At 41.1% G+C, this 23469-nt stretch overlaps 2 protein-coding genes across 11 annotated transcripts in view; one reads left to right on the top strand and one right to left on the bottom strand.

The window, feature by feature from the left end:
• The window catches only part of TEX10 (testis expressed 10), a 59667-nt gene extending 49636 nt beyond the window's left edge, over positions 1-10031 (top strand). For all 3 annotated transcript variants that reach the window (XM_056330437.1, XM_056330438.1, XM_056330439.1), the window contains 4 exons: positions 5361-5441; positions 7492-7673; positions 8672-8882; positions 9801-10031. In XM_056330437.1, the coding sequence (XP_056186412.1) occupies positions 5361-5441; positions 7492-7673; positions 8672-8882; positions 9801-9914 (588 nt within the window). In that variant the 3' untranslated portion in view covers positions 9915-10031. The remainder of the gene's footprint in view (positions 1-5360; positions 5442-7491; positions 7674-8671; positions 8883-9800) is intronic.
• A 225-nt stretch (positions 10032-10256) lies between these two features.
• Positions 10257-23469, bottom strand: part of INVS (inversin) — a 98545-nt gene continuing 85332 nt past the window's right edge. For 6 of the 8 annotated variants that reach the window (XM_056330428.1, XM_056330429.1, XM_056330432.1 and 3 more), the window contains 4 exons: positions 22074-22878; positions 15125-15357; positions 14031-14111; positions 10257-11153 (listed from right to left, as the gene is read on the bottom strand). In XM_056330428.1, the coding sequence (XP_056186403.1) occupies positions 11038-11153; positions 14031-14111; positions 15125-15357; positions 22074-22878 (1235 nt within the window). In that variant the 3' untranslated portion in view covers positions 10257-11037. Of the gene's footprint in view, positions 11458-14030; positions 14112-15124; positions 15358-22073; positions 22879-23469 lie in introns of all 8 variants that reach the window. The other 2 variants (XM_056330430.1, XM_056330431.1) reach the window with 2 other exon arrangements.

The raw sequence follows: 23469 nt of genomic DNA, 5'->3' as shown, positions 1-23469 counted from the left end.
GTGGCAAACCAAGATACCTCCGCTTGGTTTAGTTGGCTTTTAAATGTAGGTTTAACGTTAGACTGTGTCCCTCAGCCAAGGAGTCTGCAGACAGGCAATCACCGTGGTTCAACAGATGCAAGATGAATGAATTTGTATGTTGTAGTTAGCCTGTTCCTGAGCCAGAAATTGGACATTAACTGTGTTTCATAATCCTTCTAAGTCTTTGGAAATACGTACTCTTATCAAGGTGTGGGACACAATGCATGTTCTTAAGCATTTGTAATTCTTAAATTTCTGTATTCCTGCACTGATAGCCTGAATGTAAAATTAACCACATAGTAGGTGTCCCCCCCCTCCTTGCCCACCAATGTAATGTTCTCCTTCAGGCTCCATTCTTGCTTTTTCTTTTTTTAACCTAGGGTTTTGTTTTGTTTTATTGTGATTGTGCGTGAGGTTTTTTGTGTTGTGGGTTTTTTTCTTTCTTTTCTGGAGTCACTGAATCAGGAATACCTTTCACATCCGCCCCTGTGAGCTTAACCAAGGCAGATGAACAAAGATCTCTTGTTGTACGCAGCTTTCTCAACAACTCAGGGCACTGTTAATATTGCCCTGTCAAATCAATTTATTTCAGAAAGAGAAGCAGCACCTGTCAAGGGAATACACTGTCTGATAAGCTAGGGTGCTTCAGGGGAAGCTGGCCAGGCTTCAGACGACAAGCTTCATTGCCTGCCCCATCACCTGAAAACTTCTCGTTTTCTGTGCTCTACAGTAACAGGTTACGCTGGATAGAGTCCTGCTCCAAACAGTCATTTCACAAGGGCTTGGGAATTGACTGCAGAGCAGCCTGTTACATTTTAGCTACCCATGTTTGAGGTGGATGTCAGTGTGAATCGAAAAATACATTTGAAAGTTCACATTAGGATATAGTGTCTGGTGTATGCCAACTTTGTTTTTAAATAAAACCACTTCTCTTGGAGTCTGAACTGTCTTTGGTCTGACTCCACAGAGTGGCTTGCTAAAATACTTGACCTGTTAGCTTTCCTGTTTGCTTGGTTCCTCTCTGTGCCTCACGCTTGTGTGTGTCTTCAGAGGCAGGTGAGTATTTTTCTTTGAAAAAAAAGAGTACTTTGCAACATTATTAAGCTTGAAATAATACGTAGATTTTCCCTGGAGAGTTACTGATAAAATACTTGCCTTGAGGCACGCTGAGTCTGGATTCTGTCACGTTAGGGAAGCGTTGTGTGATTTAGGAAGTGGGAACAGTTAAATAATGAACGAATTATAGCTCTCAGTTCACCTTTTGTGCGTGTTCCTGTTGCCGTGAGGGCTGAGATTGAGTCTTGGCTTCCTGGGGTCATCGCAGCTCTGCCTTCTGGAGTTGAGAGCATCCTAACAGATAAGCAACATAAACTGATGGATCCCTCTGGTTGTGTATTAGAGCTATGAAAAGCCTGTTTCAGATTGGATTAAGAGGCGGCAGCTAGGTTGGCTGTCAGCAGGGAGAGTCCTTTTAACTTACCCATTTGAAGACCGAAGTAAAATAATACTCTGGTGTTAGCCCAAAAAGTGCTTCTGGGCTGCCCCCTCCTCCGCTTCATTTTAGCTGGCTGCTGTTGGAAGTATGTCTTGAGTATGGCAGGCAAGGAGGCCCGTGTAGTAACAATTTCCTGAAGCGCTAGTAGGGAACCTGCTGTTGTTGTGTGGCTCGTGAGTGTGATGGAGAGCTGCACTCGCCTGATCAGTAGGGTTTGCTTTGAAAAACTGCCAGTGGATTATGGAGCCTGTAGTATTTGCTGCGTAATGCCAACAGATAATCCCCATATTTAAGAGAATGCTTTTCTTTGGTTTTATTTATTTAAGAAGTGGACATTCAAACAAAATTAAAAAGGAAGAAGAAAAAACCGAAACAACAGCAAACCCCCCCCCCCCAAACCAAATCTGTTATAAAATACTTGTCTCAAAGATGATAAAACTCACTACGATCAGAAATGCTTGTTCTCCGTCCATTCGCTTCAGTAATACTCTGAAACAAAACTACTTTGGCTTCGGTCCAAAATCAACTTATGAATGTGCCAAAAACGTGATAAATGCTGATCAAATGTAAAATAATGAATCAGCTGTGACATTTTATTATGGAAATCAAACATCATGCAAACCCTTGCCTAAGGAAAACAAATTGTCAGGAAAAATACTAATTTTCATGTGATAATTAAGTTTTCTTTGCTTTTCATTTCCATGTCTAATAATGTTTCAGTTTCACTTTTTATAACAGGCATTTGTTATGAAAGCCATTTCAAGCAGGATTTAATTTATGGAATTGAAAAGGATTGCCACTCCCACTTAACCGCAGGAAGACAGAACTGCATATAGGGAATGGTTGTGCTATTTTGAGGATCAGAAGGATGTAAAAGGTTGAAAAACTAACTTGCCAATGCACTTCACTGCGACCCTTCTAAGCAAGTGTGCTGCCTTTCAGTGGCATGACGCCTATTTTCCTTGCCAGTTCTGGAAGAGTCTGAAGTGTTGGTGAATTGTACCTGTTAGGAAGTGCTCCTACAACTTGTCATCTTGGGGAGAACCTCAGTGGACTGGTCTATTCTAGTGATGTAGTCCTAAGAGTAAAATATTAGTAACGGTTTTATTAATAATGAAGCCTTAGTTTGCTGGGTGGACCTGGTGGATTTGCCTTCAGCGTCTTTAGTTTGTTGACCTCTCGTAGATATGTATTGAATTAAAAGGGATCTCTCTAGCATCTCGTGTCTGGTGTCACGTGCTCCCAAGCATGTGGGGTGCGCCGTTTGTAAACTTCCTAAGCTCTGTCCTGTGAGCAACAAATGTCTCCTGCATTTTCCCCTTTCATGGTAATCCTTCCTAATATCAATCTCATCTGCATTCCCAGCCAGCTATGGTCATCATTATTTTTAGTGCTGTTTGTTTGTATTTGTTTTCCTGTGGTTTTCACCTCTTTGTTGTATTTGTAGGTGACGATTAAAACCCTTCTGGGGTATCGTTTTGCCAGCTTGGGCAGGTTAAGTTCTTTCCAATGCCACCTGTAAGACAGGGTATCTATTCTTTGCACAGTTTGCACAGTATCTATGCCCATTCAGTTTGAATTTACCTTTCTTGAAAATGAGTAACTCCTGTTTTGCACACTATGTCAGAAATAGTCTAAGTAGGGTCTTACGGAATAGCATTCAACAGACAGTCAGTACTCTGATTACTTCTATTGTGATTATCTTTATTTTTATATCTTAAAATGATATTTGCCTGTGCCATGGTTTTATCACAACCACCTTGTGGCCGGTAGTAATGCACAGAATTTTAATTTCCAACTGCTAAAACTCCTAACTGCGTGCAGAAGCGTTTTATTAGTCTCTAAGGGAATGACCCACCACTTTCATTTCACTTGAGGTTTTTCTGTATGTTATTCATCAAACCCATACGATCTTTTCTATAGGTTAGTGCAATCCTCCTGTCTTGGCAGGTTCCTCAACCTTGAGCTGTCAGCTGACAGATTTCATCAATGTAGCTTTACCTTTTGTGTAAGTGCTACTCATTAAAATACTAGGTCAGATTGGCGTCAGAGTTTGTCCTTGTCATGACAATCCCCAGTAGTAACTCTGTCTTGGCTTGACTTTATTCCTTGACACTGCTAATACGCAGATGTTTTGAGTGCGTTTCTTGGGAATATTCCAGAGTGCTTACTATTTTATCACTTTCAAATTGCAGTGTACAGAAGTACTACCATATCTAGGACGGAGCACACAGTTCCAACATTATTATTTCATTATTAAATAAGCACACAGTATCAAAAATAAGGGTATTCCAAGAGTGTCTGTAAAATTATCTTTTAAATAGTCCTGCTAGTCAAATGAAATACTTGCACAGTTACACCTGTAATACCGATTAACATGAGCAATGTCCTGACAGTATCACGTTCCATCAAGAGGATGTGCTAAGGCTCTTGTGAATTTGGCTGGCTTAAGCAGAGCTAAAAGCGCACGTGGCATGTCATTTCAAAAAAAGCTGAGCACACCTTTCCATCACCTCAAATGATACTGCTTGGCCGTTGCTGATTAAACCACCGCTGGCACCCACATTGCTTAGGATCGAGTTTTCATACCTCGGGTCCTTGAGCTAACGGTTCTTTTCCCAACCTTTCCTTTCTTTGGAGTCCCTCTCCAGCTGGAAATGTTGGGGGCTATTGACACAACACGGGTGATGTGTTCTGTTTTGTCATTATCTCGTTTGGGTGTCTTGACCTGCCCTGATTCAACTGAAGTCTCAAACCCGAGACACTATTACAGAGTTTAATCCCTCAAGTCAGATCACTCTGTGAAAGTTTTCTTTAGCCCTTTCTTCAGCCAGCAAGGTGTCTTACCGGAACGGCTTTTTGCTTAGTCAAGATATTTGTGAAACTGAGGGACTTCAGTTCTTCCCTCCCTCAAATGTCTGATCTTGTTGCTCTCTTTCTGGTTCCCTTAAGCACAGACAGAGTATTTAATTCCTCAGGTATTGGTACTTCCATCTTTGTTTTCTGGTTTCTTTTATCCTATCAAGGAGCCATATAGCATTTCATGGGGTTTTGCTGAACTCTTCCTCTCCCTTTTCTCACCCATATGGTTTTTTTTACTAAAAATTAAGAACCTGAGTCTTCAGTGTGGGGCGTTTTGTTGGGGAGTGGTGGTGGTGTTTGGTGGCTTTTTGGTTGGTTTGTTTTGGGGTTGTTGGTTTTTTTGGTTGTTTTTTTTTTTTTTTTAACCTCTCTCCACTCTTTCCATTGTGTCTCTGGGCAGATAATACAGTTGGCTACTGCCTGATTATATAAGCACCAGGAAGTTTTGGGCAGCTCATAAAACAAGATTTCCCCTTGTAGTATTCCATTGTGTTTCATCTTTGAATATTATGTTTTTGGCAGGGTAGAGGAAAATAAGCTGGAAACAGATCTTTGCTACTTTCTTGTTATATTATTTTTCTGTCCTGTTTCACTGTGATACCTCTGTTTCAAGCTTGATAAAGTTATTTGTGAAGTTGTTTTCTGAAATTCTTCAGCTCTAAGAAAGGGCTTGTGGAGGCTCAGTGTGGTGCTGTAGCTGGATGGAATATTTTTAGCCTTCTACCTCGTATCACACAGGTAAAATAATAAAGCCACTACCCGGAAAACTAATGGTGTAGGCTGTCTTATCTTTAAAAGCTGAACAGTTTATGTTGACGGTGTTGCTCTTACACACCGTAAAGAATCAGTACTTTGAAATAAAGCTGCTATGTGTCCCCATATGTACTTTGAATTTAGGTTTGTCAACAAAGTCTGACTATACAGTGAATGATTGCTGGTTGCATTTGCAGTACTTAAATATAACTTTGTTTTATTAAAACAGATGATCTGTCACAGCTTGTCCACTATACCTTCACAGAGTCAGTGTTTCGACATTCTCCAGACTGGCATCTGTAAATATCTGGTAAGTACCATTTTTGTCTTCTAGGTTAACTTCTTGTGGTAAGATTTTTCTAACAGTCTCATTAACCCTCAAATACACTTATTCCATTATTTCATGTGTAATTTCAGCATTTGCAAAATTTTTCAACAAGATTAGTGGAGTTCTGAAAAATATCCAGTAACTGTTGGTATTTTTTGTTCCCATTTGTGAATAGTTCAGCTTGTTTTCAAGCCAGGACAGAGTAAATGAAGGGCTTCTTGGTTTGGTTTGCTTTGCTTTGCGAAAGAGCAGCTCGCACCTTCAGATGAGTTTTACAGTCTGTTGTCTCTTTCCAATCCTGAACACTCCCCGAGCTGAGGATAAGGATGACAAAGCAGAGCTGGGCAACAGAATTTTAAGGGATTTGCAGTTGCCTGTGATGCTGCCTGCCAAGAGGGAGGATCTGTCTGTCCTCCTGTCGAGATGGTTCTGCAATCTAACGGGTGTCTGCAGTTCTCTGTATGGAGCCCTACTGAAAAATGACTAGACCAAAGCTTCCGTGGGGAGCGGCTTACCTGTAACTGTTGTCTGGGGTTTTGGGGGTGGGTGTTGACTTAAATCACAACTTTTAGATCAGCCTATGCATTCTGCTACACGGTCCCTTTGAGAGCAAACGGTTAAGTGGATTTTGATTAGACTGCTGCCCATGATCTCCAGCTGGATGCTGACACCTGACAGGGAAGAAAGGCACTGTGTAGGCAGTGTCCTATATGGGAACTTGCTTGAGCAGACTCATCTATGGGATCTGTGTAAATTGAAATGTCTGCCTTCACATCATCTTCCAGACTGGCCGCCTGGCACGTTTCATCAGCAGCATTGGCTCATTTGGTCTTCAGGATGCTTCTTTATATGCAGACATCTGTCTGGTTCACAGTCGTTATTTCCTGTCTGTGGTTGGTCAGGAACTTCATTATTAGTTTTCATTATTAAGTGCCTCAATGTTCTGTAGTATTCAGCAGCATCTTGGTGATGCTGCAGTCCATATTCTGTCACATGAGAATGCCATCCTCCTCCTCCTCCTCCTCCTCTCTCTGCAATTGGCTGGTGCAGGCAGGGTCAGCGTGGGACAGTGATCTGCACTCGTGGTCTTGAAATACACCTGATGTCTTAAATTGGAAGTATTTAGAAGTTTGAACCCATCATTGTTCTGTATCTTTTACCTCTCATGAGTAATGATACCAATGATACATTCCACGTTTCTGTAGCTTGTACTTTATTGATCCTTTTCTAAACATTTCTAAAAGAAACATTTGACCTTGTTAAGTGAACCAACTGCCTCTGTCAGCTTAAAACAACGTACTAGCAGGTGAGTAAATTGGGCTACTCTAAAACTCCTTAAATTAGTTTTTTTAATAAGATGAATGGTGCCACATTAGCAATGCATGAAATTTTTTTATGACTTCACAGGACAAAAATCTAGGGTAGTTACTTGATAGCGCTTCAAAATTTAAGCTGCTTTTGAATTCACTGCCTCTACCCAAAAGAATAATTTTTTTCTGAATTATTTATCATGCCTATAAAATCCGTACTCAAGATGACGTTCGTTGTTAACAACAGAAAAGTATCTATCACCCCAGCAGGTGCCCACCATATATTTCATCAGCTTTAATTTAGGTCGGCTTATAATGCTCTCATTCCTGTTGGATTTCTGAGATTCACCCTGATGATGATCCAATCAGTTTCCTTTTACCTCAGTCACTGCTCACTCCCGTTTCAAGACACAGAAGGGCTGTTCTGTCCCAAAAACCTTTGTTAGTGCCTGTACCATCTTTCAGAGCAAGGCTCGATTAAAGCAGCGGTGGTGTTTTAAAATACATTTGAGATGTTTATTTAGAGGGGATGGAATGAAGATGCCAGTTTAACCTTCGGTTGGTATGGGTGGCGATTGCTTAGGCAAAGAGGGATTTCAGAAACACAGGAATGTCTGTCATGGTATGAAAGAGATTCATTCAGCTCTAGGCAGGCTTGCGTACCGGCAAAAACCCCTTGTGTATGAAGTGGTGAACTTGGGGGTTTTTTTGTTTTAATACAGGTTGGATTGGTTGTAATACCTGATAGCACAGCTGGATCTGTTCTATGTGCCATAAATAAGCTCTTGGATCAAGCTTGCATCCTAAGTGAAAACCTGCACAAGTTCTTAGCCTCTTGTTGTTACAGTCTTCTCTACTTCCTGCTAACTTTAGACAAAGAGGATGCAGAACATGTACAGAAAAGGTAATGCTGCTTTTCTTACTATGTTAATTGTCTCTGCCTTTATACCCATAAGTATTTAGAGATGTAAACTGGAGGGATAGACCCCACCCCCAATTTGTTTTGCTGTCTTTTACTTCAAAACACTATTGGGGTTTAAGAAAACCAGCCGCAAAGTTAGCTAGAATTATTTAAAACAATAACTGAAGAAGGTTTAACCTGGAATTGTTCTAGTTAGACATCAGAACCATCCTGACTTAAGGAAGGTATATACATGTGCACCTTAATCTTTAGCTTTAGCCTTTGGTTTCATTAGATATATATTGAAAAGCAACATGCACAGGATTTGTATGTGTATGCTTATACTCTTAACTGACTTGGCATTTCAGCTTTAACAAAACTTCTCAGGCACCATCTCACAGACTGCAAAACCTCTGACTTAAAAAACCCCCAAAAGGCTACAAATACCAGACTTAAAGAAATTTATTTGCCTGTATAACAGAAATGTCTTTAAATGGTTTAAACTTCAGTTTTTCCCTCTGCTCCATACACAGGGAAGTTGCTCAAAGCTTACTTACAATTTAAGATGTGTTTTTAAAGCTGGAGTCATCCTTCGCTTATTTGTATTTAATGGCTTGCATATCACAAAAAAGCAGATTCCATTGTTTGATTTCTTTTGAGTCTTAAATAGAGATTCAGTTGTACCTGAACGAGTGGAAACTAAAACCTCTCCCCAGCTGCATAAAGCAGAAATTACACTGTGTAAGAGCTTCAGCAACGTTTGTAGCTCCAGGACCTGAATTTTTTTTCCAGTGCTGTACAGAATTTTAGAGTATTTCCAAGTTTAGCATATTCTGGTACAAATTTTCTGCTTTGGCACCAGTTGTGGTGAAGGCAGTTGGCATGACTGAGTCCAGAGAGGCACATTTTCCTTTTAGATCTAGCTGTGAGCCTAGATCACAGAAGCGTATTTGTAGTAAGTGTCCTCGATAGTTTCAGGTTTTGTTCTCTTTTCCTCTCAGGGATATGCTGTGGGGATCGTGTATTTCTGCATTAGCACTCCTGCCACGATTACTGAGACTGATGCTGCAGAGTCTGCAAGTGAGCAGGATCTGTCAGGAAGAACTGCCTGTTGTTGCTCAGTTGCTTCGCTTACTAATGCAGCATGGTCAGCTCAGGAGCCATATGATCACAAATGAATTTCTGGTGCAACAGATTATCAAGGACATCATGGTATGAAACCTGTTGTTGTTTCCCAGAGTACAAGGATAAATACCTCACCTTTATATTTAAAAAATTACTGCCAAGCGCAGATGTTTAGCAAACCATGAGTTATGATTGTCTTTTATTTGTCTGGGGAGTCTGGGCTGTGTAGAAGGCTGCTGCTTGTCTGAACTCCTGTGGTCACTGCACAGATGAGCCAGTTTTGAAGCTCAGCTTGCACCTGATCCAGGGCCCTGGTCCACAGCTGGCTTCCTGAAACGAAAAGAAGAAACTAGTCTTTTCTGTTGATTGGAGCAGGGGTATATAGGTGTACAAAGATGTTATTGAACTGGACAAACTCAAATTTGTGCGGTGCAAAACCCAGCATTTCTACTCACGCATCTGTGTTCCAGTGGTTTTGAGACTCTGACAGTTGCTTCTCTCCCCAGAAAAAACATATCTGAAACTGCCATCACACAGAGCTCTTAGTAGTTTTGAGCACAGAGCTTGTATGTCCCACAGGTTTGATTAAGCCACATGTATCCATTAGTATCTTTTAAAAGGTCTGTTACCAGAAACACAACCTCAGTGGTGGCAAAAGCAGATATAAGAGGGTATCGCTCATTTGCATTTTAATTGACTATAAATTGCAGAGCTGGCAAGTAAGCCAAGCACTATAATTAAGAGTAAGGAAATCACATCTGGTGTAATTCGCACACTTCATGATGTAACACCCACTTAGCGTACCAAGTAGTAACACTTTGTTATTTTGGCTTTAACGGACATACCGTGTTGAAATGTATAAATCGGAATAATGTCACCGTGTGCAGGTGACCGAGGCTGTCCTGTACCTTTAACAGCGCACCTGATGAACTGTAAAAACAAAGCGAAGCTTAGCAACTTGCTGTTGGTGAAATTCTTTCTTCTTTTTTCCCCCCTTCTTTCTAGACACTGAAGAGCGGTGAAGTTCAAGAGCAGTGGCTGACAGACCTCCATTACTGTTTCAACATCTACCTTGCCTCTCATCCCCAGGGACCTGGCCCTATAAACGCGGTATATTAAAGAGGTCGAACTGCATTTATTGTAAAGCATTTACTTCTATTTAGTTTTGAATGGAAGAGGTTGGAACAAAGCTTGTCAATTTTTTTAAGTGAAACAGAATAAAAATTTTACAAAGAATTGCATATCTCTATTGCCTTTCCTTTCGAGCAAGTAGACGTTGCTGGCCCTTGTTTTAGTAGAAGTGGTGACCACAGTCAGGGGTGTTAAAGAAAATCCACCTCCTTGAAGCTTAAGTGCTCGCAGAGAAACAGACTTACATTTACTCCGATCATCTCAAACCATCATATTAAAAAAATTAACTTACATAATAACAACTAGAAGAAAAAGCAGAAAACCATATCCTTTAAAACTGGAGTAACGGGTTTTATTTTCACTGAGTTCATATTTTTAAATACTTTGTGCGAGGTAAATACTGTACGCTGGCAGGTCCAAAGCTATTACTGTAAGAACAAGTCCCATCTTGTCTTGCTTTCTGTAGAAACTTTCTGTGCGTGTATAAAAATAGTTGCCAATAGGGAAAAAATTGGTGATAAAGGGTAGAAAACACACCCACCCCACCAGTTTATTTACTGAGTAGTTTTTGTCAGCATCTCTACTTTTCCTTCTAAATCCAGAGATATCTTAGAAACGATTATTTCTTTAGTACAGAAGCGGAGCATGAAGGCTGTTTTTCCATTCCTGTTTAGATATTGAAATACATTTAGTAAATTTGAGGTGAAATTGAAGCGCAGTCTTTCAGAACTGGTCCGTCTTTAGTACAGTTTCCCTCTCCTTTGAAACCGCATTTGATGAACACATTCAAAATCCTGACTTTTGACAACAGACAACTTTGGGAGCCCCCCAACTCTATTGTCAGGCTGGGCTTAGTGCTTTGTTTTTCTGTTTCCAAATACAATTTAGATTTTATCCTGTCAGTAAATAAATTAACAGTTGCATTTAAAAACTAATTTGTCCACAAAATACAATGAGTCCAACTCCTCGGAAGTCTGCTTGGCATGTAATGCTGAGATAATACTAAAGTGAAAATGTGTTCAAATTCAGTATGTTGTAGATGACTTGTACGTTGTGAAAGATAATAGCTGTACCGGAGTGTGCTTTTTAAATTCCAAACATTCAGTTTTGCTTAGTGCTTGAGTCTTGTATTTTTTGACTTTGCGGCAGTGGTTGGTCTCAAGTTGTATGAAAATTGCTTTGATTTTCCCATGTTCTCCAGCAAATTGACACACTGTAAATTGTTTACTGTAAAAGAACACAAAATGGTTTTGATGAGTAACTTTAGTTTAATCTGCACTGCATTCTAGATTTCATAAACGCTGACTCTGCCAGGAAAAGAACGTGCCTTTATCCTGACATCTCACTGCTGATTATCTGTTAGATAGAGCTCTGTTTCTGCGGCAGCCGGCGCGGCTTATGCAGAATGCTACTGTCGGTGTTTAACACAGCCTGCAATAACGGAGCTTAACTTGACATTGACCCTCATAAACGAACGAAGGCTTCCAGGCTGACGGCTCCGCCACCAACACAGTGCTCGTGGCTGAGTCTGCTGAAAAACAGCAAGAGATTTTGTTGAGCAGTGTTTAGCAACGCTGGATACTGGGTCTTTTCTAGAAGGTAGGGGAAACTAGTGTAGGGCTACAGCAAGTACTCTCTGAATTATTAGAAAGCAAAAATGAACGTCAGCTGAGACCATTCTCTTCAGTTCTGAGCCTGGCTGAGCATCTGGACTCCTTCAATGTGTTTACTGTAGTGTGCTACAAATAGTACGTGTGTTTTCTTTTCCCAGTTTTGTAGAGGTTGGATGCAAACATTTCAGTGCTTTACCCCATTCTAGCCAGGGTCAGCCCAAGTGCAAATCGGAACATTTCATTGAGAGTGAACCCAGCAACATCTTAAGAACGTCTTTCTAATGCCAAGAATTGCAAAACCTCCTCCTTTACAACTCTGCACTTCAGTGTTCAGAGTGAAACAAAAAAAGGGGCTTATCTGTCTGGCCTGCTGCAGAGAGCCTCTTTAAATGCCATTTACTGAACTGACAAAAGGCATCTATTTAATAAAAACGAACAACTTTCAGGTTCCAAAGCGCTTTAATTGCAACGATGATAAAGGCCCTAATTGCCAGAATATTTCGAAGCGCCTACGCCGTGTCTGCATATCCCGTTGCATGCTCCTTTTCCACCTGTCACCCTCTGCCTCCCCTTACTTGTACATCTCCTTTGAATCCCTTCTGCATGTCCCTACTCCAAAGTGTTTGGTCTGCTTCCACCAGTAAGTTAACCGAGTTTGCTGTCAGGCCCTGTTAGAGATTGTCACTGCATGCTTTTCCCACTAGCTATAGGAACGTTAAAACTAGAGCTGATAGTCAGTCTTCACCTTCCCAGATGTACCTCCTACAAGAGAAGCAGCAAACTGAGCAGTCCATTCTGACCTGCTCCAGGCACCTACGTCAGAAACAGAGTATCTGGCATTAGCCACTGACAGCTCTGAACTTTTCCAACAAACGTAATGTTGTCATGCACAAAGGCAGGCAGATGAAAAACATGTTATTGTCTTTTAAGTAAGGGCTAAAGTTCCCCGAGCTCCTATTAGGTGAATAAAAGTAGGCAGTGTTCTAAAGGAACTGGGCAGAGTTCCTATCGCTATCCTATTCGTCACCAGGTTATGAAAGCAAAGGACACTCGAACCTCAAAAGAAAGCCTTTTTATTTCAGAAGACAGGGAGATCTGTTGTCCTGAACAGTTAAACGAGAAGAAGCTAAAGCTCTTTTAAAAAGTAGACTCATATCTGCATGAAGAGGTGGCAATCAAACACCTGTCTAGTCCTGCCTCTTCATTAAAACAGTTTCCAAACAGTGGAAGAAAAAAGCCTCTGTCTCTTTGTGAGGCAGAAACTTGCCTACAATTCTAAGGAAACCCAAGGGTAGGTACTCTCAGATCGCTTTCTGACTTCAGAGTTTCGTTAAAACTAGTTGCATAAATGTATTTTACTTCCCTTTGCAAAGTTTACCTGCAAGTAAAATTTACCTTTACCCGAACAACTGTCTCCTCGAAGCACTCGCTTTGTTGCTGTCTAGCCGTGGCCTGCCTCTGAACTACGTGTGATACAACCACAAAGACTAAGTGTCCAACGAGGCACTGAATCTTCCCATGGCCAAGTGCAAACACGACCATAGCTCCCACCCTGAGCAAGTGCACTGTACACTTGAAAAATATTGAAAATATCATTTTGTAAAGAAGTAGTACGGAAGACAACCATGCGCTCCAACTTCATTTTTAAGCTAGCTGTCAGTTAATGCCACATGCACAAAAGTTCCAGCCTTCAAAGACCTTGACAATACTTTTACAATCTGTTCTTCCACGCCGTTCTGTTACGCAGCGCAGCCCCATCTGTCTGCCTGCACAGCCTGTCGTTCCTGACTGTGCCGGTCCTACTGCCCCAATACCGGTCCCATACCTAAAATTTCAGTTACAAACAGAACCAAGGCTTCCCTAAGGAAGACCTGGTAATTGCTACATGGCTTCTGCGTTAAGCAGAAAATAAAGGCATGATTCTGTTAGAGCCTTAAAAGCTTACAGCAAGTAAAATTCAATGAAATAACTGAGGCTCTCTGCGCAGCACAGGACCCCCATTTTAGAAGAAAGGGCAGAGATCAGATGAGTAACTTTGGTGTTTCAAGTTTTCATCTGTGCAGTAAACCATGCATTTCTAACAAGCAGCTGTGTAAATTCTTGGCACATGTAGCAATCTGCTCTCTTCTTCTTCTTCTATAGGACTAGTAAATACCTGTGCTGCTGAACCAAAGTATGAGCATCCATAAGGGAATTTTAACCACCGGTGAAATGTTACCTATCCGGCTTATCGCTGCACAAGTCCGTTATATTGAGGCCTTTCCTAGTAACAGCCCAATGAAAATAGGTCTTCATAGAAATGACTCAACATAAGGATAAAAGTGTGGTGCTCAAGTAAGTCTGAAAGTAGTGAAAGAGTGTGCAGTCACAACAGTGTGGCAGTAGTTATGTTTTGATAGGAGATCCCAGTTCTTGAGCAGTTTTTTTTCTTTTCTAAGATGAAACCAATCTCGTATGTATATAAACATTAAAGTATTCTTACAAGTCCTACCTGAGACCAGCTGCACGTCAGAAAGTTTCAGCTTAGAAGGAGGTCTTGTTGGTTGACAGACTTTGCCTTCCTGAGAACGTCCTTTAACAAACAATACAAACAGCTCCGGTTTTATTCCCATAGAGATATGGTTATGTATAGCTATAAACTATTTAAGTAGGCTACAGCATTATTTTATCCTAAAAATTATTCTCATTTATGATAAGGAAACTCAAGTGACGTTATATATGACATAAAATTGTGACAACCACAACTGAACTTTAACTAAAGTTAAAACACATTTTGCAGTTGCTATAAAAAGGAAGGAAAATTAAATTATTAGTTTTATTTATTTGTTTATTTTCTGCTTGTGTGGCTATTTTGTGGCTATTTTGTGGCTATCTGAACTACAGAGCCATGACGGAAGTGACTTACCACCTGGTAAAGTACATACAGTTAGCACATCCTTACTCCATCAGTGATCCACACTGTAAAGGAACTCAAGGTTTACAGGCAATGCTTTTCCTCTACCTTTTCTTCAAGATGCATTCCTTTGCACCGTGCACATTCAGGCGTAGTGCAAAGCAGTGCAGCATTACCACAAAAGATGATCTTGCTCTTCCAATAAAGACCAGCTAATAACAAGGAAGTTATTAACATGGAACAAGACCATATTCTTCAAACTGAAATACTTAAAAAGATACAAACCCAAAGTTTTAAACAATGCTTAAAAAAATTAAACCGTGACCCAGATAGCCACTGTGCATGGATACAGCTAGCTATCCCCAGTTTAGCTGCTCTGTTCTCTTTCCGCATTGATACATGTGAGCAGCTCTGGCAACAGAATTATTTGGTTGCTCAAGACCCGTGCTGGAAAAACGCTAGGTGGTGATTCAAACGGCTTTAGCAGCAGACATTTTAAATCACAGATGTCTGAGGGTTTTTTTCAATCTGAAACAGAAATGCAATTACCCAAACCACCTGAGATTCAGACTAATTTTTTATACATAGTTGAAATCCCTAACAATTAGGTAAGAAGTGTATAGAAGAATATGCTCTGTTATAAAAATGCAAGTGCAGCTATTTAAAATAAAGCATAGTGAAGACAAAATTACCATATATCTGCTTAAGGATGGACTGCTTGCTGGTTTTTATGGCTGAGCTGCTTTTGTTTATAGATTTCAGATTTTTACATGAAGGAACTGACTTCAGAGGGCTATGGTTCAGCTGTTTCTTCCAAGCAACCTGAATGAAGAAGGCAGTTGTCTCTTGTCTCCATTTGTCTTCATCTTCTTTGCACTGCCGCTTGGCACTAAGAAGCTGAAACAACTCCTGTCTTAGCTGGTAACTGGAGAGCAGGAAAGAGAAGAGCACTTGTTTTAGGTGACCTGTTTTAACTTCAGTGCTTTCCACGCATCAGTTCACATGGTGGATTACATGAGTAACTGGGAAAACAGAACTCCCACTGATGTGCTAAGTCATTTGGATGAGAAATGTTTGCTCGAAAGAAAAAGTAGAAGCTGGGTTCAATTCTGGATGCATCCATTATTTTCACACATTCTGGCATTACAGTTATCAAAAGTTAGTACTGCAACATCAGCTTATCAGCTGCTTTATAACATATAGAAAATCTAGAGAAGACAAACCCTATAAATATTTATGATGTAACAGTCTAATCAATACTGTTTTCTCACTTTCATTGTATTCACAGCTTAATAGTACCAAGTTTTTCGTGTGCCTTACCACTTTGTATTCTTAGTCAGTGCAAGGGGCAAGCCAAATCTACCTCTTAGAGGTTCAGCTGTGCACTGCCTCTACAGAAAACCGAGCTGCTTTCCAGCCCTCTGAAGATGCTCCCCTCACCTTGCTTTCGGCAATCCACTGTTTTTCTTTACCCCTTCCCTTCAGAGGCTCCCCGTCTCCCAACCCAACCCTGCCACAGCTGCTCTGATTTTACAGGCAGTCACAGCCCTGTTTGAAGTGGCAATAGTAGATTTTTTATCTGTCCTTCTTCCCACTTCGGTGGCTGATTGTACCAGCAACAAGGAGTTGTTGGTTTGGGGTTTTTTTTTTGAATCAGATATAAGTATTCAATCAGATATTGGCATTTCACACTTGCAAGTCAATTAACTGGCCTAGCAATTAACTCTGATCTTCCCAGTACAAACCTGTCACAAATGAACACTGAGTAACACTTGTAAAATATTAATTGTAAGTGTTTGGTAACGGGCCAAAACACACTGATCATCATCCCCTCCAGCATTCAAAAGGCTTTTACTGGATGCCTCGGTAAAGGAAACGAGGAAGAAAGAGGTGATTTTGGTTGTTTTGTTGCTCCATTTGCAACAAGTTCCAAATTAAAACAAAAGACAACACAACCAGATACAAATTGTTTAAATATATAAGCCAATGAACGATGTAATTCAAACAAAACAGCAGCCATATATTGAAAATGAGTACATAAAAGCACAACAGAATGCCAAAGGGGGATGATACGCTCAGTTACAGCCCAAATAATTTTAAAATATCGATAGGCTTCATAAATTACCTCTGTGAAATTTGCTGGGTGAGACAAACATATTTAATTTTAATTTATTTGAGCTTCAGAATTCAGGCTTGTACTATTATACAGCTCATTAAAGTACGTAAAAAATGTGGGGAGCAACTGTATCTTACCAGTAAATGTCCGTAGTGTCTGCAAATTGCAAAGCACCGTATGAATTCAAAACAGGAGCATTATTAAAAAAAGACAAAAAAATATATATCCAGTTTTGTTAAATAACACATCGCTCAGAACTTCTCAGTGGGGTAAGAGAGGAAGAGAAAGTGAAGGGGGAGACCACAATTATTGGGACTTGCTGACATAACTTGAGCTAAGGATGGGTCATGTGAATGCCGCTGCAGGAGGAACAATTGGGGAACTGTTTTATACTTGAGCAGAAAAGAAAACTAAGGTATTCTCTTGGAATTCGGTAATTACTGCCAGACACCTTTGCTGATATGTGAAATGACCCATTCACAGGCTACTCCACCTTTGCACCCAGCTGTGACTTCATGTTTGTAGAGAACTTCTGGTAGTTTTTAAAGGAAACAGCTGTGAGGCTCTGACACTGAAAAGTCTAGACAGCTATCTTTAAAGCACGTGCACATTTTTTAAGTTCAGCTCTCCCCTAAAGATCACTCTGATCCTAGTGAGAAAAAAGAAGAATGGGACCAAGTCTGAAGCTCTAAGAATCTGATGTGATGCCTTAACAAAATAACCCAATGCTTAGTCAACAGAACTACTGCACATAAAAGAAACGCGGGATATATGTGCAGAACAACAAAGCTGGCAAAAGGTATTCAGATTCGTTGTCACGGAAGCTCTAATCTTAAAAACCACTGCTGGTCAAATATGCATATAGGAATAATACGTTAGAAAATATAGCCTGACTCCCGCAGGAGAGCAACAGCGACAGCAACCAACTTATTTCCAGCTGCTGTCAACTCACCGTGGACCCTGGAGAATGGTACAGGCCTCAGCGCCCCCCTCCACCCTCCCCGCGAGAGAGCAGGCCAGACACAGAATCTGTAAGCCCCAACGAGCAAGATAAGCAAGCAACCTTTGGCAAGCCACACACCTTAAAATACACTTGAGGAATACATTTATAAAGTTTGCTGGCTGTGGGTATTGAAACAATTTCCCGAGAAAGGCAAGTTTAATATACTTAAATATACCAGTACCGTTGTGTCGTAGCTCACAATAGCTCTCAATACACTTTCAGTAAGTAAATCACAACTACAAAATTTGCAGAGTGAGACAAATGTATTTAACCCTAATTTAGAGACATGCCAGAACTCAAGCATGTACTTCTACATGTTTCTAATGTAAAATTACACATTAACGATGTATCATTCTACTGCTGTCTACAAGTACATGCTATTTACCAGTGCAATCCTGGACCCAAGAGACAAACACGGGACTGAGTGGGACACAGGCACGCAGCAGGTACCTGCTTAAGAACTATAATTCATTGTACAGTGGATGGGAAATCACGGACTTCAGAGACGGTGTCAGAATAACTGACGTATTAGTAGTCAGCACATACAGCTGCCTGGTATGAGCTAGCTGGAAACACTAACCACGACTTCTTGGCAGGCAGATGCCACCATCTGACTTGGGATCCATATTCTAAAATACTCACGCCACCTCTTTTTTTTGAGATATATATGAACTCTGTTTCAAAGGAAAAGGCGGAAATCTCTTCTTTGTAAAAATAAACATTACTGCTGTGGTAATAGCATGGAAATCAGCAGGAGGAAATCTCATTCAACTTCACAGCTCTCATCAAGTCACGTGAGTTTTAAAACACTCAGACGACAAAGCTCGGGTTGAGCTTCAACTGAGGCAGCAAAGACAGCAGAACTGGTGGGCCTGGGAGAGAACGCAGGGGGGGAGCGTGGCTCTTCATAACAGTGCAGTGCCCTCACCTCAGCATCGCTGCCCATCAAACTGTTCTGTATCAAAACATTCACTGGCATAAATGCATTATGATATTGCTGCAAACTTTACTTTCCATCAAAGCTCTAGCAACAGTAACCTGTTTGCAGACGTAACAAAATGACAGTGAAGAAACTGCCAAAGTAATCCCTACTGCCGTCTTGCAGAATTTATGACCCTTGTTGGCATTCTATAAATACTGCAAATTATGAATTTTGCAAACAGAACAAATATATTTATTTTTCTTTATATATTTATAGTTTATATTTATACATATATATTTATTTTTCTTTATTAATTCTTTAAATAGCAAATGCCACTTAAACAATATTTAATCCCCACAATTTTCAAAGTGCCATAAGTGCATGCATGCACTTGCGGGTGAGACAACACACTCTCACTGTTTCAGCACGTGGATAGTTTAGAAACATCTATCCAAAATCTTTATATAGTCACAACTGTAAACGGAACGCTAAGATTCCTACACAGGTATGCTAGCTCAGTACAAGATTTTAGATCCCAGTTCTTGGGAGGAGATTTGCACAAGCACTCACTGCACATCTTTGGCTGAAAGCTATGGCATGCACCTCCTCCTCTACAAGGATTTTAATTTGGTGTTAAGTGAAAACAGCATAACCTTCAGAGCAATAGTATCGCTTACAGATATACTGCCTTACCCTGCTCCTGACTTTAGCTGTTGGTATCTAAAAGGATATGGACATATAGGACAAAAATTTGGGATCTACATTAGAAAAGAATGCCAAGGACATTGCCAGAACTGAGCTGCTTACATGGTGTTTGGGAACAGCACAGAGAGCTGATGGCAGAGGTGGCGTATCACGGGAAAACAAGCGGCTGCTTTGCTTCGCAGTTCAGTGGGGGTATGAGGAATATGACATGGAATCGCAGAACGGTTTGGGGTGGAAGGGACCTGTGAAGACTACCTCATCCAACCCCCCTGCCATGGGCAGGGACACCTTCCACTACATTAGGTTGCTCAAAGCCCCATCCAACCCGGCCTTGAACACTTGCAGGGATGGGACATCCACAACTTCCCTGGGCAACATGGTCCAGTGTCTCACCACCCTCATCACAAAAATCTTTCTCCTTACATCCAACCTAACCCTACCCTCTGTCAGTTTAAAACGGTTCCCCCTTGTCCTGTCACTACAGACATTGGTAAAAAGTCTTTCTCCATCTTGCTTATAAGCCTCCTATAATTACTGAAAGACCACAATCAGGTCTCCTCAGAGCCTCCTCTTCTCCAGGCTGAACAACCCCAGTGCTCTCTGCCTTTCTTCGTAGGAAAGATCTTCCAGCCCTCTGACCATTTTTGCGGCCCTCCTCCGGACCCATACAACAGGTCCATGTCTTTCCTGGGCTGGGCACGCCAGAGTTGGATGCATAAATAGAAAACAGAGAGCAAAGACAATAGAAGTACAGAAATAGGTGACACTGTACCAAAAACCCCAGCATTTTCACTCAAAAGGTCTCAGAAATGAATTAAAAATACTATGTTCCAGAATTTTAACTTTCCATAGGAATAGGAATGTACTTTCAAAAGCCAGTGTAACTTTTATATTCCAACAGTGAAGAGATAACCTGGAATATTACTGGACTGTAAATCCAACCTCATGCTTGGAAATACTTAGACTGATCAGTAAAAGAGCTGGGGCAAACAGAAGTATTTGCTGAGCCAACACAAATGTTTAATTGGCCACATTTCAGTTTAGGAACAAATGGACTACTGGCTTGGACCATGGGGTGTCTGGTCTGGTGTCCCTTCCCTAGTAATGGGCAGTGCCAGCTCTGTCTCAGAAAGACAAGACTTCTTTGGACTTTGTAAGTTAACTATAAAAAGCAATGAGAGAAATACCAGTTCTTAAAACTCTACAAACAAGCATCGAGTAATACTTGTCTTTCAGCTCCCTGGTCTTTCGTACCATGGAGAACACAGGTAACACTCCACCTTGCAAAATTGAGAAAGAGGATTTTTTTAAGCCTGGAAGCCCTACTGAACACAGGCACCACAACCTCATGCCTCTCTTCTAGCTTTTCAGAGCTACATGGTACTAGGTGAAAAGACCTTGTCAAAACAGCAGGTTTTTACGGTAAGTATTCAGTACTGTTCTCTCTCAACGTTTTGTCCTGGCCTTGCTTGACAAGGCCCAGAGGACACGTTACTGGAGTAGCTGAACAGCCCAGGCTGGCTGCCTCCTGCTGCTGGATGTGGCGATAAAGAGCAGACCCCGATGCTCCAGCTGCTGCGGGCTCCCCTCTGCTCCACGCTGGGGCAGAGCAGGTTGGATGCAGACGCTGCCCTGCGTCGGGAAGACAACTTGTACTTAGCTCTTAGCACAGCAGGGGGAAGAAACAGCCTCTCCGAATTTCTCTGCGAAGGAACCAGAGCTTCCAGCATGACCCAGAAGAAAGGAGGTCTACCAGTGACTCAGCATTTCTTCTGCAGGCAGTTGGGTATTAAGATCTGATCCTGCTGTTGCAGGAAACCTGCAGGTTTCCCAGGGACTACTATAAAGGTGGGTACTGCCCTCTGCACGCTCCCAGACATCCACCAGCTGCTCCCTTCCCTACAGTTTAGTCGGGGGAACAATTTTTGCCTCGCTACTGAACCATACCATAGGGCGTGAGAGTTGAGCTCTCAAAGGAACTTCCTTGTTATTTTTTCTTTAATTGAATACTAAGAAATATTAAACCATATATGAAACTGGTCAACTAGTGAGAGACCTGGAAAGATCGGTTATTACTAACAATCAGCAATTTACAGTTTTCTGCATCCACATAAAACCTGAAGAAATTGTCAATAAAAATAGGAAATACAAGTTATTTACATATTATATGCTTAATCTACAGTTGCCATACTCTTCTTATCGATTTTGATAAATTAAATATTAAGGGGAATGTACAACATGAATGACTACTTCTGAGCCTTCAGATGCACGCGTTCATCAAAGCAGGACAATGCTGTGGAAAGCAACACGGGGACATCTCACGCTCTCCTGCCTGCCTCTTCTGTACAGCGGCTGTTCCTGCTCAGTCAGGTTAATCAGGGTAGCTTCAAGTTTTGGCAATGAACTTCCAAAGCTTCCAAACCACTTGTGGTTTGGTTATCCAGCCAAAAGTCAGGTCAGAATACAATTTCAAGTGAGTCGGTAAATGGTGGTGAAGGCTCTGGCTATAAAAACCTTTTTAGGAAAAACCCTGTATCTCTACATGTGCAAGTTGGCTGATGAACATGACAGCAGTGAACTCTAGGCTTAGGCAAATCTTGATCTGCACCTCTCTAAAGAAATATCAGTGCCTGAAATAGAAGTTTAATAACTTCTTTTATTATTAAAAGTCATCACTTACCTTGCACTTTTAATGAACTTACGTAATTCTAGGCAACTGGAACCCACTGCTACTTGTTTGGTGAAAGATTATTAAATTTCTGATTTAGCACTGTAATGTAATGCTGTAATGTTGTATGCAAAAGGACAAAATAAAGCACATTGCCAACAAGCCTAATTTAATTTACATCTCCTTGTATTTCACTCTTCTCTAGCTACTGAAACAAGTAGTCTTACCTTCTCCACGTCCTCTGTATGACTGTAGCAGCATAGTTCTTCTTCCGAAACAGCTCTTTTCTTTTTCTTTCTTTTTCTATAATCTGCATTCGAATCTCTAAAGGGATTAGTTCAATATTTGTACTTTGCCATGTGACAGAACATAATTGATCATCTGCATTCCTGGACCCAATTACGCCTGTTTTTTCCAAGTTCAAACTGTCATCAGGAGGAGAGCACGCTGCTGGGTTTCTTGGCACAGTTCTGGTAGGTTCTGCCTCAGCAGACAATAAAGGGGAGGCCTTTTTTGCTAATTCGTTATTTCCTACTTTGCTAGTCTGTTCTACAGCACGCATGCTGTCGTTTCTGGTGCTTACAAATACTGTTTTGGCACTTCCTGGTCTACTAGAGCCAGCTGGTGAACATCGCTCGTCGTTTACCTCTTTATTTCTGGATTTCTGCTGATGCCTTTTGCCTTTGGAAGAAGCTTCACACTGCTTTGAGCTTCTTGCAATTCCACCGGTACAACTGACATTGCAGAAGAACACAGCCGTCCCTTCACAATGGTCCCTGTTGCCAGATGAAGACTGACTTGGATCTCTTATTTTTTCCCCAACACTAGCAGCTCTACAAGAAGAAGTATGCCTTCTGCTCCTCCGAGCACAAGTACCCATTGCCTCGACAGTGTGCTCCTTGTGCTTTTCTCCATCCAGCTCTGTAGCAGCCGCAACCTGATGTTTCACTTCCACTTTTGTTCCCTCTTTTGCTTTGCCACAATGGAAATGGACACAACTTGACTTGGTTTTGATGTGTTTCTTCAATGAATCTTTGGACAGAGAAATGGAAACTAACATTCAGTCACTGATCCAGCAACACATAGTTTATGTCTCTAATTTATTTGCTCAGTTACCTTTAAGGCAACACTAGTATTTACTTAAATAAATATATATATATATATATAAGCAGAAAGAATCAAAAGTGGACATGATTGCCTGTAACAGTACAGCCAAACTTCTTTATCTGCTCAATGTTCTACAAGTATTTTTCTTTCTCACATCACATTTGAGTTAGATGCCTAAAAAGAAGTTTACAAGGAGAAACTATTTCTTCACCTACCTGAATATACTGGTGTTCTTCAAAGAAACCAGCTCGCCATGTGGTGCAGGAATACAGCCCCATAAACACACTTGCTCATTTCAAGTTCATTTGCTAAACTTTTGCTCTAGCTACCCTGCATCCTGGCACATGGTGACAGGGTAATCCACTGACCCAGGAAACACAGAGTGCTTGGCTACTCAGTACTTTCCTTGACATCCTAAATGAAACTATCAAGTCCTTTCCGTTTCTCCCTTGCTGCTGTATGATAACTGCATCTGAACACTCTTGTGAGGATAACTTGGAAGCCAGACTGGAATGC

The sequence above is a fragment of the Falco biarmicus genome, chromosome 3, assembly GCF_023638135.1.
Source record: "Falco biarmicus isolate bFalBia1 chromosome 3, bFalBia1.pri, whole genome shotgun sequence".
NCBI lineage: Eukaryota > Metazoa > Chordata > Aves > Falconiformes > Falconidae > Falco > Falco biarmicus.
This window is presented reverse-complemented; position numbering and strand designations above follow the sequence as displayed.